General features: G+C 35.7%; 1 protein-coding gene and 1 pseudogene across 1 annotated transcript; both read left to right on the plus strand.

Moving 5' to 3' along the window:
• Positions 1-485: 485 nt before the first annotated feature.
• LOC102608202 (UDP-glycosyltransferase 73C13-like) lies at positions 486-2,313 on the plus strand (annotated as a pseudogene).
• A 2,673-nt stretch (positions 2,314-4,986) lies between these two features.
• Positions 4,987-7,662, plus strand: LOC107176147 (disease resistance protein At4g27190-like). The gene has a single exon (XM_052434005.1). It carries the CDS (start codon positions 4,987-4,989, stop codon positions 7,660-7,662), a length of 2,676 nt encoding a protein of 891 aa, XP_052289965.1.
• Positions 7,663-17,812: the final 10,150 nt, after the last annotated feature.

The raw sequence follows: 17,812 nt of genomic DNA on the forward strand, positions 1-17,812 counted from the left end.
GCTAACCTTCTCAACTCAAAGCTCATCTACTAGTAAAAATAAAACCCTTCTCTATCAACTTATATTTTTCATTATATAACAGAAGATGTTCAATTAAAGAATGAATATATATATATAAAGTAGTCAAGATCCAGCCACTCGGCTTGAGGGCTTGAGTTCGAACCCACAAGAACTTATTTCAATCCTTATTTTATAAATGTGAGATTAGGAATAGATTTGTCTCTAATTATTTATTTATCGAGTAATTAATTTAAATAATATTATTAATTTGAGTTGGAACTGGAATCAATTTTCTTAAAGATGCTTTCTAATAACTAACCAACCAAAAATAACAATCAAATTATCAAACTCAGAGCTCACCTACTAGTAAAATTGTAAAACTAAAACACTTCTTCATTAAGCCATCTCTTTATATATAACAGAGAGTGTTTTATGAAAGATGGTAAAAGCAAACAGTACAATTAAGTATCAAATAATTCAAAAAGATGTCAAGCTCTGTTGCTACTGCTGCTGAGGCCGAGATTTGGATTGTCCCATTCTTCGGTCAGGACATCTATTTCCATGCATTGAATTATGCAAGCAAATCGCTTCTCGTAATTACAAATCTACCCTCATCATTCCTTCTCACATTTCCGCCACCAGCATCATCCCTTCCTCGTTTCACCAATACCCTCTCTTTGAAGTTACTGAAATACCCTCCTCATCTCCGCCACTACCACCACCTTCGCCTCCTCACCCCCATGTTGTCATGCACAGCCAAATGCTTCAAGGCCTTCGAAACCTCCTTTCAACCCGGGAACCCGAAAGCCGACCCGTTTGTGCAGTCATCGACGTTATGATGGGCTGGACGGCTGATGTTTTCAAGATTTTTGAAGTTCCCATTGTTGGGTTCTTCACTTCTGGTGCTTGCTCGGCAGCTGTGGAGTGTGCCATGTGGCAGGCTCGCATCCAAGATGTCAAACCGGGAGAGGCCCGTTTACTTCCTGGGTTACCTGTGGACATGGCTTTATTTGAATCAGACCTTAAACACAGGCCTCATGGGCCCCCTCCTGGTGGTCCACCACCTCTGCGAGGTGCACCCGGTTCCGAGAAAATAGGTCCACCAGAAGCTGGTGATCAACCACACTGGATGAAGGAAGTGGAGGGATCAATGGCGTTGATGTTCAACACGTGTGATGGTCTTGAGGGACCATTTATTAATTATTTAGCCAATCAATTGGGAAAGCCGGTGTGGGGAGTGGGCCCATTGTTACCTGAACAATTTTACAAATCTGGCGGTTCAATGCTTCGTGATCATGAGATGAGAACCAACCGGCGGAGTTCTAACATGACGGAAGATGAGATCGTTCAATGGTTGAATTTAAAATCATGCGGATCTGTGTTACATGTATCATTTGGTACTGAAGTGGATCCGACCTTAGATGAGTATTTAGTACTGGCTAATGTTTTAGAGGCATCAAATCGACCGTTTATTTGGGTAATTCAAGGTGGTGCAGGTAGATTGGATCCTCTACGTCATTTGGACAAACCAGCAGAAGACAGTTATTTTCGTAGTGGTTTGGATAATAAAGTCGGTAAAAAGGGTTTGATAATAGATGGATGGGCGCCACAATTATTGATATTGAGTCATCAATCAACGGGTGGATTTTTATCTCACTGTTGATGAAATTCAACATTAGAAGCAATTGGTTGTCGAGTCCCAATTTTAGCATGGCCAATTAGAGGTGATCAACATTACAATGCCAAATTTGTGATCAATCATCTCAAGGTGGGGTACATGATCTCTGATGATCAATCAAAATCGATTCAAAAGGATGATATAGTGAGTGGTATAGAAAAGCTTATGAGTGATCAAGAGATCAAAAAACGAGCTCATATGCTCCGCAGTATATTTAATCATGGCTTTCCTCTGAGTTCAGTGGTTTCTTTGAATGCTTTCATAGGTCTTATAACCAGAAATCAGTTTAACAAAAATAATTATCGTGTATATTATTAACGAAATGTCTCTGGCTCCGTTGGCTTGGATGTAAATAAATCTACTTTATCAAGAACATACAAATCAGCACCTACATAATATGTAAGCTTTTGTTAATTGACTGCATTCAATCATTAAATCAAAAGTCTCTCAAAGCATCTAAAATAAAAAAGATGGCCCGTCCTCCATCCAAACGACAAAGCATGGACTCGCAACGCAAGTAGTCATATTCACCCGAGCAACAAAATGAACATCAAATTGTTGACGAGGCACCATATGCACAACATAGTGATATTGTTTAGTGTTTAATATTACAGGGAAGTTTTTAATAGATCTTCATTTCCGTGCATATTGTGAGCTTATTGCCAAAAATGAGACTATAGTTGTGGGACAAACAAAAAGGGAAATTCTTTACCATTCGGCTAAATTTTGATGTCATGCAAAATAATATAGGATCGTGAATTCACTTTAATATGATATCAACATACGTAAGAAATTTCTGAAGCAAGTAGATTTTGCATGAAAGGTATCGACACAAAGTCAGAGGAAAAATTGAATAGAATTTTTTTTAATATAACAATCACTGGTGACCATGTTTAGATACCATCTGAGAGTAGTAAAATATCAACTACCAATTCCACTGTGGTTGAAGAATGTACTTGTCGTTAGATGAGTTTGTTCCCATTGAAGCTATCAAAGAAAGAAAAGGAAAAAGAGCGGCTGCAAAAGGGAGGAAAGTGGGAGGAGTTGAAAGGCTGTCACAGCAAATTGATCGCCTTGTTGATACTGTGGAAACGCAGGGCGAATTCAGAAAGAAGATCATGGTATTAATGTTCCTAAAGGTCGAGAGATAAGGAGATTGAGAAATAATAGTGCTGCAAGTTTAATGAGTGGACAATATTATAGTTATATTTTTTTTACACACATGTATATAATATTTTATTTTTATGAACTACTTTGATTGCAATAGTTTTATGTACATAAAAGTTTATATAAAGATTAAATTTTTGCATTTTATTTTTTGCACTTAATTTATTAATCAATTTAATAATATGTTAGCATTTGTGTACATTACAAACTGCATAACAAATTTTTTAGTTAAAAAAATATTAGAGTTAGTTTTATTGTAAATTAAAATAGTTAATAAAAAATGATATAAATATGCAATAAAGAAAATAGAATATACTCTTAAAAAAATCCAGTAAATAAAAAAATGATGTAAATAATAATATTCTAAATAAAGTACAATTAAACAAACAAGTACATTTTTATCATTGCACATGAATATTACACTTTTAATTTTCACTTACCAAATTTGTATAGTAGATTATTTGAAAATTGACTGTCAAATAATCATCATTTACCAAACACCCTACTAAATTATTCATAAAATTAATTTTCTGAGAATCAACGTAGAAGTTAATTATTGGGAAGTAAAAGAAATCTCAAACGTACCCTCAATCAATCACAAGAAGTTACTTAAATTATGATATCTAATGAATTCTATTAATAGTGAGCGCGTTTATCAATTATATAAAACTAAATATTTTAGTTATTATCCACCCGTTTTCCTGAAATCATTCTCAATTTTTTTTCGTCTACCAAAAATTCCAAGGAAAATATATAAAAGAAGAAGAGTTGGGGGGGGAAGAAAAGGAAGGAAAAACAGGTTCCTCTGTTTTGAAATTATCTATCATCAATATAATTTCATTCCCCTGTTACTAAAGGAGAATGGTTCAGATTAGTTGCCTGGACTCGCTTATCTTGATCTGGGTGGTCAAACCCGTCCATCAGGCGGATTCAGATTTTGAATTATCTGTCATAATTTGTTTTCCCACTTAAGCATCTTGAGCATGCTTATCATTGGTTTGATATTGTTGTTCCACTCGTTTAGTCAATGGATTCCCACCTACGCGTTTGCTTATTAAAAGAATTAATCTTGCTTTTCTAGGGAAATAATGCAATATGCATGACGGTACGTGTCCGTGAGAGAAAGTTGATGAAAGCTCCATTTTCAATATTGGAAGTGCTATCCACAACGGAACTCCACAATCGAATTCGAAACAATCAATACGACAATTTTTCTCTATCGTTTCAATTTTAATTATATAGAAAACAAGTATATGGTCAAATAAATTCTGGTCCACCAATTTAATTAGTATAAACATATGGATCCCATCATTAATATTATAAATATATGGGTATTTTTACTTATTATATTATATGATTATTGTACTATTTACAGATTGCTTTCATTTTGTCATATTAGGTAAGGAGATTCCCTTAAAAAAAAAAAAGAAGAGAGAGAGATTCCCTCTTCGGCGAATGAAAATAAAAGAAATTAAAATAAAATAAGACTTAGTAAATTAAATTTGGCCCTTTTTTCTGTTTTTGCTGTTGGCATTTTATTCATAAAAGAAATGATCACAAGTCATTTAATAAATATTAAGGGCTGCACGATTAAGTCTTCTTCTTTTCCAAATCATTGTCATTGCTCTCATAAGCTCTCTATAATCACATTCCTCTGCAGGTAACAGAAATTTTTTACTCATTGAAATTGTTCTTAAATATTCAAGGCGATTACAAAAGCTTATCAACTTTCTGATCCCACATAATTAAACAGGTGCACTTGTTCTAAAACCTTCAATTAATTTCTTTTAATAGCATAATCTCTGATGCTTGATCTTTATAGCATTTCTTTCTTAATTTCCATCCACTTTCCAAGATAAAAATTCTATGGCTTGTTTTGCTTGAGTTTTATAGTTATTGTTCATTTATGGTAAATTTATGGTTGTTTTTTTTTTAGACACTTGAAGTACGTTTCTGTTAATAGCAAAAACTCTGATCCTTAACAAAGAAGAAAAAATGCTCTGTTTATGTTTCAGTTGATTCAAGATCAATGTAGCGATACTGTTTACCGTCTTTTCCTTTTTTGTCTTTACCTCTAGTTCATTTTAATTTATTTGTATTCCTTTCTTTGACATTTTATTAGATTTGTTTAGCAGTAGGCAATGGCAGAAGTGGGTATGGCTGCTTTTTCCAGCATCGTATCAGAAGGTGCAAGGTCACTGTTCAAACCGATTATACGGCAGATATCTTATATGTTCAAGTACCAGAGCTACATAGATGAGCTAAAAGATAAAGTGAAGCGGCTGGAATATAAAAGAGAAAGGGTGGAAATACCCGTTCATCAGGTTACTGAACAAGGAGATGAGATTTACAAGGATGTTGCAGACTGGCTTAATAGCGTCAAGGAATTCACTCAGGGCACTGCAAAATCCATCACTGATGATGAAGATGGAGCTAAGAAGTTCTGTTTCAAAGGATTGTGCCCAAACTTGATTTCTCGTTACAAGCTCAGTAAACAAGCAGCAAAGGCCGCAGAAGCTGCCGCTAGTCTCGTGGGAAAAGGCAACTTCTCTAATGTTTCCTACCGTCCTACTCCAAAGCGGGCAGAACATATGGAAGTGAAAGATTTCGCGGCCTTTGATTCAAGAATGAAAGTATTTCAGGATGTTGTCGAGGCGTTGAAGGATAATAAGCACAACATAATTGGGGTCTACGAGATGGGCGGCGTGGGTAAAACCACGCTAGTCAAGCAAGTTGCAAAGCAAGTGATGGAAGATAACTTGTTCGATGAGGTCGTTATGGCTGAGCTAACACAGAACCCAGATCCTCAGAAAATTCAAGACCAGCTAGCTTCTGATTTAGGGATGAAATTTGACTTGAATGATAGTATATTCCACAGAGCACATCAACTATGTCAAAGATTGAAGAAAGAGAAGCGGATCCTGATTATATTGGATAATATTTGGACAAAACTCGAGTTTGATAAAATTGGAATTCCTTCTGGGAATGTTGAGAAAGAAAGAACCGATGATAAGAGACGATGCACAATAATAATAACGTCTAGAAGTCGAGATTTATTGTGCATTGATATGAATTCTCAGAAAAATTTCTCGATCGATTCTTTATCAAGAAAAGAAGTTTTGCAGTTGTTTGAGAAGATAGTGGGTGATCCAACAAAAATATATGCTTTTCAACTGATTGCAGATGAGATCGTTGAAAGATGCGGAGGTTTGCCTGTTGCACTGAGTACAGTTGCAAATGCTTTGAAAACTAAGGAGCTTGACTTTTGGAAAGATGCATTGAATCAGCTAAGAAGTTCCAATCTAGGAGAAATTCATGGCATGCAAGCAAATGTTTACACCTCCATAAAATTGAGTTATGACTCCTTGGTAAGTGAGGAGGCAAAATCTCTGTTCCTTCTTTGTGGTCTACTTAGTGAAGATCATGCTATACCAGTTCCTTACTTACTGAGATATAGTATGGGTATGGGCTATTTTAAAAACGTTTACACACTGGAAGAAGCAAGGAGCAGAGTGCATACGTTGATCGACAAACTCAAATTTTCATGCTTATTGTTGGACGGTGATGCTGAAGATGAAGTTAAAATACATGACGTCATCCGTGTAGTTGTTGTATCAATTGCAGAAGAGCTGCTCATGTTTAATATTCCAAATGTTGCCGGCTTGGAGAAAAAGATGGAAGAGACAATACAGGAAGATCCAATTGCTATTTCTTTACCTTATATAGGTATTCAAGTGCTTCCTGAAAGGTTGCAATGTCCCCGTCTTGAGTTATTTTTGTTGCATACGGAGGGTGATGGCTCTATGCAAGTTTCAGACCACTTTTTTAAAGGGACGGAAGGACTCAAAGTTTTGAATTTTACTGGAATTCACTTCTCTTCATTATCGTCATCACTTGGTCGCCTCATTAACCTTCAAACATTGTGTTTAGATGGTTGCAGACTAAAAGATATAGCAATAGTTGGAGAGCTAAAGAAATTAGAGATTCTCAGCCTTGCACGTTCCAATATCGACCAGTTACCACTTGAAATTGGACAATTGACACGGTTAAGGTTGCTAGATTTGAGCAATTGTCAGAGGCTTAAGGTGATAGCACCGAATGTCATATCAAAATTATCTCGACTAGAAGAATTGTATATGGGTGATGGTTTCAAACGGTGGGAGAAGGTTGAAGGAGGAAGTAATGCCAATCTTGTCGAGTTAAAGGGGTTGACAAGGCTAACTACTTTAGAGATAAAAGTTCCGGATGAAGAAATTTTGCCGCGAAATTTGGTCTCTGTAGAATTGCAAAGATATAGGATACGTATAGGACAAGGAATGGGCCTATGGCCTGTCAAATTTGGAACATCAAGATCGATGATGCTCGCCGGGCTAGGAAGAGTTAGCATTCTTTTGAAGAAATATGGGACGAAAATGTTGCTGAAGAGAACTGAAGATCTCTATCTAGACAAACTGGAGGGTGTTCTGAATGATGTTCATGAATTAGACGATGGGGAAGGTTTTCCACGATTGAAGCATCTTTATGAAAGATCTTGTTCTGAGATTTTACATATTGTCGGTTCAGTTGGAGGGGTTCGTTGCAAAGTCTTTCCCTTGCTGGAGTCACTGACTCTCTATGAATTGATCAATTTGGAGGCCATATGCTACAGCCAACTCAAAGAAGATCAATCTTTCAGCAACTTAAGGATTATAAATGTATTGTTCTGTCAAAAATTGAAATATCTCTTCTCGTTCTCCATGGCCAAAAATCTATTGCGGCTTCAAAAGGTAGAAGTGAAAAATTACCGCGAATTGAAAATGATTATTAGTAAGTGTTGAAATTAATTATTGGTAGACTTAGAATTCACTGATCTTAAGCATACAGTGTGTTCGGTTAGCAGGAAAGTGACGGAAAGAAGAAAGAAAAATGAACTGAAACAGAGAGCTTTATTAATCTCGAACTTAATGATTACATTCACTCTTTAATCAACTTATACTACTCATTAACAGTAATAACAACCTTTATAACAGCTGTCAATTAACTATTGGTTAAGCTACACTCAACAATAACAATCTAACGAATTTGTCCAGCTCAGCTATCCAGCTCATCAATCCTAGTTAAGTGAATCTCAGCCATTGATCTGCTGCTGTTGACTAAGCATCTCAACACCCCTTCTCAAGCTTAACGGTCGTGGAACAATATTAAGCTTGTCTCTATAGTAATTGAAAAAGGAGTAAGCCATAGGCTTTGTAAGCACATCTGCAATATTCCACTCACTTGGTACATACTTGATCTCCACTTGTTTGCCAGTTACCTTTTCTCTTATGAAATGCACATCTAACTCTATGTGCTTGGTTTTAGCATGATATACTGGATTTGTTGCTAATGCAGCTGCACCATTGTTGTCACACCAGATGATTGGTATTTGGCTGCACTTCAGTTTAAGTTCTCCAAGTAAAGCTTGAATCCAAACAATTTCTGCACAAGCGGTTGACAATGCTCTATACTCTGACTCTGTGCTAGACCTTGCTACAGTCTGTTGTTTCTTGGAAGACCATGAAATAAGATTCTGCCCAAGATATACACAATATGCTCCAACTGATTTCCTGTCATCAACATCACATGCCCAATCTGCATCTGTATATGCTGTTAAACTAATTCCATCACTTGCTTTAAACAACAATCCATAATCTTCAGTTGCCTTCAAGTATCTTAGAATTTTCTTACAAGCAATCCAGTGTTTCTCAGTTGGTGCAACAAGAAATTGACTCAACTTATTCACTGAAAAAGCAAGTTCTGGTCTTGTAAGCACCAGATACTGCAAAGCACCTATTATGCTTCTATATTTAGTAACATTAACAATCAAGTTATCATCATTTCCTGCTCTTCTTAGTTTCTGTCCTGTACTCATTGGAGTATCACTTTCTCTGCAATTTTTCATGTTAGTTCTTGTAAGCAAATCCCTTACATATTTGGCTTGTGAAAGATGTAAGCTACCCTTTGCAGCATGTGTAACCTCAATACCAAGGAAGTAGCTGAACTCACCAAGATCTTTTAAAGCAAAAGTCTCTCCAAGATATTTGATGAATGTTTCAATTATTGTATTGTTATCTCCAGTAATTAATATGTTATCCACATATACTAACACAATCACAATACCTCCAGATTCATGTTTGATGAACAAGGATGAGTCTGCTTTGGAGTTCTGAAACCCCCACTGCAACAATGCTTTCCTTAGCCTGTCAAACCAGGTTCTGAGAGCCTATTTCAGACCATAAAGAGCCTTATGCAACTTACAGACATGACCAGATGGAGACTGAACAAAACCCTCAGGTTGAAACATGTAGACATATTCATTGAGCTCTCCATTAAGGAAAGCATTGTTGATGTCGATTTGTCTGATGTTTCTGCCCTTCATCACAGCAAGGCTAAGTATAATTCTCACAGTTGATTGTTTAACCACAGGACTAAAAGTCTCAAAGTAGTCAATACCAGGTGTTTGATGAAACCCTTTTGCTACCAACCGTGCTTTATACTTAAAAACAGAACCATCTGCATTGTACTTAATGCGAAAAGCCCATTTACAGCCAACAATTTTAGTAGCTTGAGAAGCTGGTACAAGAGTCCAAGTTTGGTTTTCCATAAGTGCATTATACTCAGCCTGCATGGCTGCCTTCCATTTGGAATCTGAAAGAGCTTGAGAGACTGTAGCAGGTTCTTGTTCTCCAAGAACAGAAGAATAGGCAAGAAACTTTGGCTTAAACACTCCTGCTTTAGCTCTTGTGAGCATTGGATGAGTTGGCAGTGGAGCTTGATTAGGTGATTGATGGTGATGGGGAGAGTTATGGGAGGATAGATGATTTGATTGAGTTGGCTGAGAAGAAGGTGATGAAGAACTAGATGAGGAGGAAGAAGCTGAAGCTGCAGGCATTTGAAACTGTTGTATAATGGTGTTACTTGAGCCTGAAGGAACATGAAGTGGAACTGACATTGAAGAGACCTTAAACATAGGATGCCTATATTCAGAAGCAGAGGAAGAAGGCTGTTTAGAGAACAGAGGGTCAGTAGAGAAAGGAAATTTAGACTCATTAAACACAACATGCCTAGCAACATAGACAACACCTTTGGAGCTTAGACACTTATAACCTTTGTGATCTGGACTATAACCAATAAACAAACACTTTGTAGTATGATAATTAAATTTGTGTTTGTTATAGAATCTCAAATATGGAAAACAGGAACAACCAAAACATTTTAGAAAAGCATAGTCAGGCTTGTGTTTGAAAAGAATTTCATCGGGAGATTGATGGGATGGCAGAACAGAAGTTAGTAATCGATTGATGAGAAAAGCAGATGTTGAGAATGCTTCCCACTAGAAACTGAGAGGTAATTTAGCTTGTGCAAGGAGAGTTAAACCCATCTCAACAAGGTGTCTGTGTTTTCTCTCTACTGTCCCATTTTGGTGATGTGTGTGAGGACATGGATGTCTGAATAAAATTCCATGTTTTTGAAGATAAGACACAAAGGACCTGAATTCACCTCCCCAATCTGACTGTAGGACCTTAATAGTTGTTTCAAATTATTTTTCAACTTGAGTTTGAAAAATAATAAAAACAGAAAAAGCTTGAGACTTGGCTTTTAAAGGATAAATATAGGTATATCTACTATAATCATTAATGAAACTGATATAGTATTTACAACCATTGAGAGAGGTAATGGGTGCTGGACCCCATAAGTCAGTATGGATGAGTTCTAGAGGTGAGGCTGTTTTGTTTTCAGTTGCTCCAAAATGTAATTTATGAACTTTTCCATAGTGGCAGGCATCACAAAAATCAGAAATCTGAGTTTTATTGTTGAATTGCAAATGTTTACAATTGGTAAGTACATGTTTCATGACTTTTGAACTAGGATGACCAAGTTGCCTATGTAAGATATTTATTGAAGTGCTGAAAACTGTACTGGAATGAGACAACAGAAAATTTTGAGAGAAGTGTTGAGCAACTTTAGCTTGAGTATTTGCACTAGAACAAGGCTGCAAATCATCTAAAATAGACATAGGTGCAGAACATGACTCTTTATTTACAATAGAAAATAAGGCTTGATGAATTTTACTTCCAGGCTCAAGTTTAAGCTTATACAAACCTTTCATAGCCACACCCTCTAGCAAAACTGTCCTCTTCTTCTTGTCCTTGAGAAAGCAAGTATTTCCACAAAATTCAATGATCAAGGAATTATCAGAAGTTAGCTTAGAAATGCTTAAAAGATTTTTGGTGATGTGTGGCACAAACAAAAGATTTTTGAGCAACAATTTATAATTTCCAACTGCTAAATGAGTACTTCCTATATGTGAAATAGTAAGGCCATATCCATTTCCAATTATAAGCTTTTCATTACCTTCATAAGGTTCACTAATGCTGAGATTGTTGAGATCATTGGTTAGGTGGTGAGTTGCTCCACTGTCCAGGTAGCAGCCATCATCCATTACAGTTTCTGGTGTTGCCATATAAGCTGACATACTTCTTTGATTGTAGCCTTGATTAAAACCTTGATTGCCATTGCTTTGATGTGGATACCTCATGACTGGAATTAAATCCTTGTTGAACCTATCCTGGCAGATATCAGCAGTATGTCCTATGGTGAAGCACACTTGGCATCTAGGTTGATATGGTTGTGAAACATTACCAGGCATTTGAGTTCTCCCACCTTGATTCCAAGATCTTCCTCCATACATATTATTTCCTCTTCCACCTTTCCTTCCTCTATAAAAAGTTCCACCTTGATTGGATCTAAAATTTCCTTGCATCATGTATCCAGGATTTTCAGATCTTGATGCATCTTGATTGAAACCAGATTTTGCATTGTATGTGCCAAAATATTTTTTCTTATTATTCCCTTTCTGAACAAAATTTGCAGCAAAAGCCAGATTTGCATCCATAGTTTCAGCCAACGCTTGTTGTTCTAACATTCCCTCACGTGTCATTAACATAGAGAGTGATTCTGATAAATTGAGATCTAGTCCTCTTCATGTGATCAAAACTACTACAGGATTGAATTCTGAACCAATTCCTCCTAATACACTTATCATAAAGTCATAGTCACTCATTGGTGCTCCTGCTGCTGCCATACTATCTGCTATGCCTTTCATTTTGTGAAAATAGTCATAAACACTCAAATCGTTCTTCTTTGTCATCATCATTTGATTCTTCAGTTGTAATGCTCTGGTTTTGTTTTGTGAGCCAGAAAGTTTTTCCAGAGCTTTCCAGACTTCAAAAGAAGTTTTGCATCCGAGAACAATTCTGAGAACACTCTCAGTCATGGAAGAAAGTAACCAACCTAGTAGCTGCTGATCGGTTCGCTTCCATATCACAAATTCAGAGTTCGGAATCCTCTGATCTGTGTATAGTGCTGTGATTGAACCATCAATGCATCCTTCTAATCCATTTCCCTGAATGGATGCCAATACTTGCATTTTCCAGATCAGATAATTTGATCTGTCGAGCTTAATTGGTGTAGGAAAGGTATAGGAAACAGTTGTGGTTTGATTTGAGCTTGACGATGCCATCTGGCTCTGATACCAACTTAGAATTCACTGATCTTAAGCATACAGTGTGTTTGGCTAGCAGGAAAGTGATAGAAAGAAGAAAGAAAAATGAACTGAAACAGAGAGCTTTATTAATCTCGAACTTAATGATTACATTCACTCTTTAATCAACTTATACTACTCATTAACAGTAATAACAACCTTTATAACAGCTGTCAATTAACTATTGGTTAAGCTACACTCAACAATAACAATCTAACGAATTTGTCCAGCTCAGCTATCCAGCTCATCAATCCTAGTCAAGTGAATCTCAACCATTGATCTGTTGTTGTTGACTAAGCATTCAACAGGTAGGATTATTGACATTGGCTCATTTTTTTTTTTGTAAAAAAAACAACAGAGATTAATTATATATTGTTTTTGCTCATTTATAGGGCCCGACATGGAGAAACCAACAACTACTCAGGGATTCACAGAAATCATTGCAGAGGATGATCCTGTTCACAAGCTGATAATTTTCTGTTTAATAATTAATTAATATATTATCACGATTAATCTTCAATCATCAAAAGAACATTATATTAGAAGTTGTAGTTGAAGGAACAAAAACGTACGGTTTTGCTTTGCTGGTTACTTTTCCACGCTTGGAGGAACTGAAACTTGACGGTTTAAGAAACATCAAAAAATTATGGCCCTATCAATTTCAGGGAATGTATTGTTGTCAAAATTTAACAAAAGTGACCGTGTGGAGTTGTGATTGTCTGAAGTATCTGTTTTCATATTTTATGGTTAATAGTCTTGGGCAACTCCAACATCTTGAGATTGGTGCTTGCGGGTCAATGGAAGGGGTAGTCAACACCACGGGGTTAGGAGGAAGAGATGAATTAAAGGTTTTTACTAAACTACACTCCCTGCGGCTCCATTGTCTTCCAAAAGTATGTAGCTTCACCTCACCAGAAGACGTCATTCACACTGAAATGCAACCTCAACCTCTCTTTGATGAAAAGGTTTTTTTTTTAAAATTAATTTTATTCTCAATTGTTAATATCTCTTTTCGTTGAGTCTTCAAATTTAATTAATATCCATCTCTAACTGCATTGAATTTTTAGCTTCAGGTGCGACTTCCAAGTTTGGAGGTATTACATATTAGCTCGATGGATAAGTTGAGAAAAATATGGGACCACGCTTCGAAGTCTTTTAGCAAATTGAAGAATTTGGAGATATCTGGGTGTCATAATCTACTGAATATTTTTCCTCCATTGGTAAGGTTGCTATATTCATTTTGAATTTGTATTTCAAATAGCATTCGACAAGTTTTTTTAATTATTTTTGTGTTTACAAATAATATTCATTCACAAATTATTTATTGCAAGTATTGTACTTCAAACTTCAAGGGGGAAAAAAAGTATTGTACTTCAAACCACCATTCTGAACTCTACATTTTCAATCCAATTTTTAGGCTCACCTGCATTAAAACAATATAATTGTTTTAAACACGATTCAACAGCATAATATGATTCAATTTAATTGTTTTTTTTCCTTAAATCCTAATAAATAAGATTTTCAGAAATGAGAAGATACTTAGCTTATAAGTTCACAAATTCATATATATTTCGCTTTTCCTTGGGTCTTCAAATTTCGATTGGAAAAAAAGAAAAGATTCAGATGTATTTAATATCTCTAGTTTAGTTATGAATTGATTACGCCATTGATTAAGCACAAATTCACGACGATCATTTTGAATCGACCATTGATTAAAAAATTTCCTCAAATCTGGGAATACTCTACAAATATTCACTTTGTAACAGTCTCATGTTGATCGCGTTGGGAAGTGTTTTCCAAGAAATGTTTCCATTTTTAAAAGCATGAATATCGAGAAAAAGGGGAAATACAGCGTTTTAGTTTAGTTATTTTAAAATAGGTATATTTGAAAATTAAAATTTTAAAAAACTAGCATCAAGATGAAAAATGAATTTAGAATATTTAAAAATTACCTGAAATTATTTCTACACTCCTAATACTAAATAGTGTAAATGCATTTTCATTATCTTTGTTTTTCTGGACTTCTATTTTTTATTTTTTCCTTTTATCTTTAACAAAAAAGTATCTAGTAGACATTCATGGTTTGTTATTTTCATAAAACAATTATATGATTTTTACATATTTTGAATCTAGTTGAATGCTACTCTTTATTTTCAGGTTGGAATTCCTGGTAGTTTAGTGAATCTTAATGTATCATACTGTGAAAAAATAGAAGAAATCGTAGGACATGTTGGAGAAGAAGTGAAGGAGAATCGTATTGCTTTCAGTGAATTAAAACTTTTGAAACTTGATGATTTACCAAGGCTTACCAGCTTTTGTTTGGAGAATTACACCTTGAATTCCCATCATTGGAACGAGTTTCTATGACAGGTTGTCCGAACATGAAGATTTTTTCTCAAGGAATCTCATCCACACCAAGGCTTTACAAAGTGCAAGTGACTAAAAAGGAAGAGGGTGAATTGAACTATCGGGAAGGCAACCTTAATTCCACAATACAAAAGTGTTACAAAGAAATAGTATGTGTTAATCGATTCATCCAAATTGCTCAGGCACCTCCCTTGCACTTGCACATTTATATATACATCTGCCTTGTATATAGATTTTTTAGAAGTTAAAACAAAAAACATGTAAGTTTAATGTATATATCTAGTGCCTTTCAAATTTTTTTTTAAAATGTTTATATCTAGTGCAAGTGTTTTGGTTGTGTAGGTTGGATTCCGTGACTTGCAAAATTTGAAACTCTCAGACTTTCCACGTTTGAGAGAGTTGTGGCATGGCCCAGCACTACCTGTCGGCTTCTTCAACAATTTAGATAAGTTGGTGGTGGATGACTGCACAAAAATGTTGAGTGCTATTCCATCTAATCTGCTACGGTGCTTGAATGATTTGAACTCTCTAGAAGTGATGAATTGTGATTCATTAGAAGAGGTTCTTCATTTGGAAGAGCTAAATGCCGAGGAAGAACATTTTGGTCCACTATTTCCTTTACTTTTGGGTCTAATAATCATGGATCTTCCAAACCTCAAAAGATTCTACAACTTCACTGGGAATATACTTGAACTGCCTCGATTCTCAAAAATTAACATTAGAAGAGAACTTCTTGCTAGTCCATCAAGTACAACCTCTCTTCGATGAAAAGGTGATCATCATTATTATTTTCTTAGCTTCACTTTCTTTTGCATAGATGTAATTTCATTAGAATCAAATCAAATTTAATGACTCATCTTTTTGCATGTCGTCTTAATTTATATCTGATTTAACAATAAAACCGCAGTTATTAACTAACTTTATAGTATGAATTGTAAAAATATCTCAAATTAATTAGATGCCCGGTAACATGAGGTGATGAACTATATCAATTATGCGTGTTACATCTCTATTTTTCTAGTTAATTCATATTGGAATTAGCATCAGATTTCATTCATGTGTTTCAAAGGGTAATTCATCTGATGCTTATATTTGGGATCCTACTGCAAAGCATACTAATTTGGGAATAAAATATAAAATGCCGTGATTAATCTTGTCCATAAAATATGCAGGGGAAGACTGTGGAGATTGGATATATATTTTCATTTACAACTTAATTTTGTTTATTTTCAGGTTGAATTCCCTAATTTGAGATTTTTAAAGCTGTCTAGATTACACAAAGTGCAGCATCTCTGGAAGGAAATGCCGAATCCAACAAGGTTTTCGCAAATTTGGAAACTCTAGAAATATAAGAATGTAATAAGTTGCAAAAAATAGTACCATCTTTGTGGCATTTAGAAAATTTGATGTCTCTGGAAGTATCGAAGTGTAATGGGTTGATAAATGTGTTGACAATCTCAACATCTAAAAGTCGAGTGGATCTTAAAATAATGAAGATAGCTGATTGCAAAATGATAGAAGAAATCATACAATCGCAGGTTGGAGAAGAAACGAAAGATTGCATTGTTTTCAAGAAATTGAAGTACTTGACACTTGATTGTTTGCCAAGCCTAACAAGCTTTTGTTCGGGTAATTGCACTCTCCAGTTCCCGTCATTGAAACAAGTAATTGCAAGGTGATGCCCAAAGATGATGATTTTCTCTCAAGGAGTCATAGATAAGGGTGGGCATAAACCCACAACCCATGGGTTTACTCAAACTCAAACCAAATAAAATGGTTTGGGTTGGGTAAATCATAAAAATGGGTTGAATTTGGGTTTTTATGTATAAAACCATTTTATAATGGTTTGGATATGGTTAACCTATAGGCTAATGTGGACTTGAGTACAATGAATCCAAAACTCAAAGTCCCAAAACGGTTCGTTTTAGTTAAGTGATTCGGTCTTTGTCACATGCTGCACGTGGCTTTTAAGTTTAAAAGCTAAAACGACTCAGCAACTGTCATTTTGGAGAAACAGAAGTTAAGCACGTGAATCAGCTTGTGAAGAAAGGAATCAAGGTTGTTAAAAGCCGTTACACACGTGTCCAGATTCTGTGCAATCTGGGTTCAGCATCAGGGGTATAAAACTAGTTGCTGAGGGAGAAATACGTGTGGTTTTTGGAGAGAGAACTTGAGAGAGAGATCAGAAAGTGAGAGTGTAATCTTGTTGCTTGTAATCTCTTGTTAAGGAGCTCTGTATTTGTCTTCTTGATTCATCAATAAAGCTTTTCCTGTGGCTTTTCCCGTGGATGTAAATTGTGCATGTAATGCACAATTGAACCACGTAATATTCTGTTCTTGTGAGTTGTTCCTTGTTTTAGTTAAACACTGTTATTAATCATTAGATCTAGAGCATACAGAGATTGAGTTGAGAACTTGGCATCTAATCTTGGTTTCTTCTGCAACTTGTTTGATCAAGAACTTGAGTCTCCTGGGCAGTGGCTTAGTATCTTGAATCTTAAAGGGTACTAATTCACTACACTTGGTATTAGAGCTGGAGTCTTGAAGTCAAAGATCCAAGTATGACTTCTACCAAGGTTGATCTCGAAAAGTTCAATGGAAAAAATGATTTCAATATGTGGAAGGTAAAGATGGAAGCAGTGTTAATAACCCATGGTCTTGGAGATGCCCTGTTACCAGTTACCAAGAAGGAGGGGAAAGATGTCTCTACATCAAAAACTCCAGAACAGATGGCAGAGATTGATAGGAAGGCCAAGGGAACTATCATCTTGAGTCTTGCAGATTCTGTGATAAGAGAAGTAGCTAAAGAACCTACTGTTGCTGACCTATGGGCAAAACTAGAGAGCAGTTACATGAAAAAGTCCTTGGCTAACAGATTGTATATCAAGAAAAGAATGTTCACATTGAAAATGCATGAAGGCTCATCTCTAGATGAACATCTCGATGAGTTTAACAAAGTGTGTGACACTCTTGAAACCATAGATGCAGTATTGGAAGATGAGGATAAAGTTTTGCTTCTGATAAGCTCTTTGCCTAAG

Source organism: Citrus sinensis, chromosome 9, assembly GCF_022201045.2.
Source record: "Citrus sinensis cultivar Valencia sweet orange chromosome 9, DVS_A1.0, whole genome shotgun sequence".
NCBI classification, from domain to species: Eukaryota; Viridiplantae; Streptophyta; class Magnoliopsida; order Sapindales; family Rutaceae; genus Citrus; species Citrus sinensis.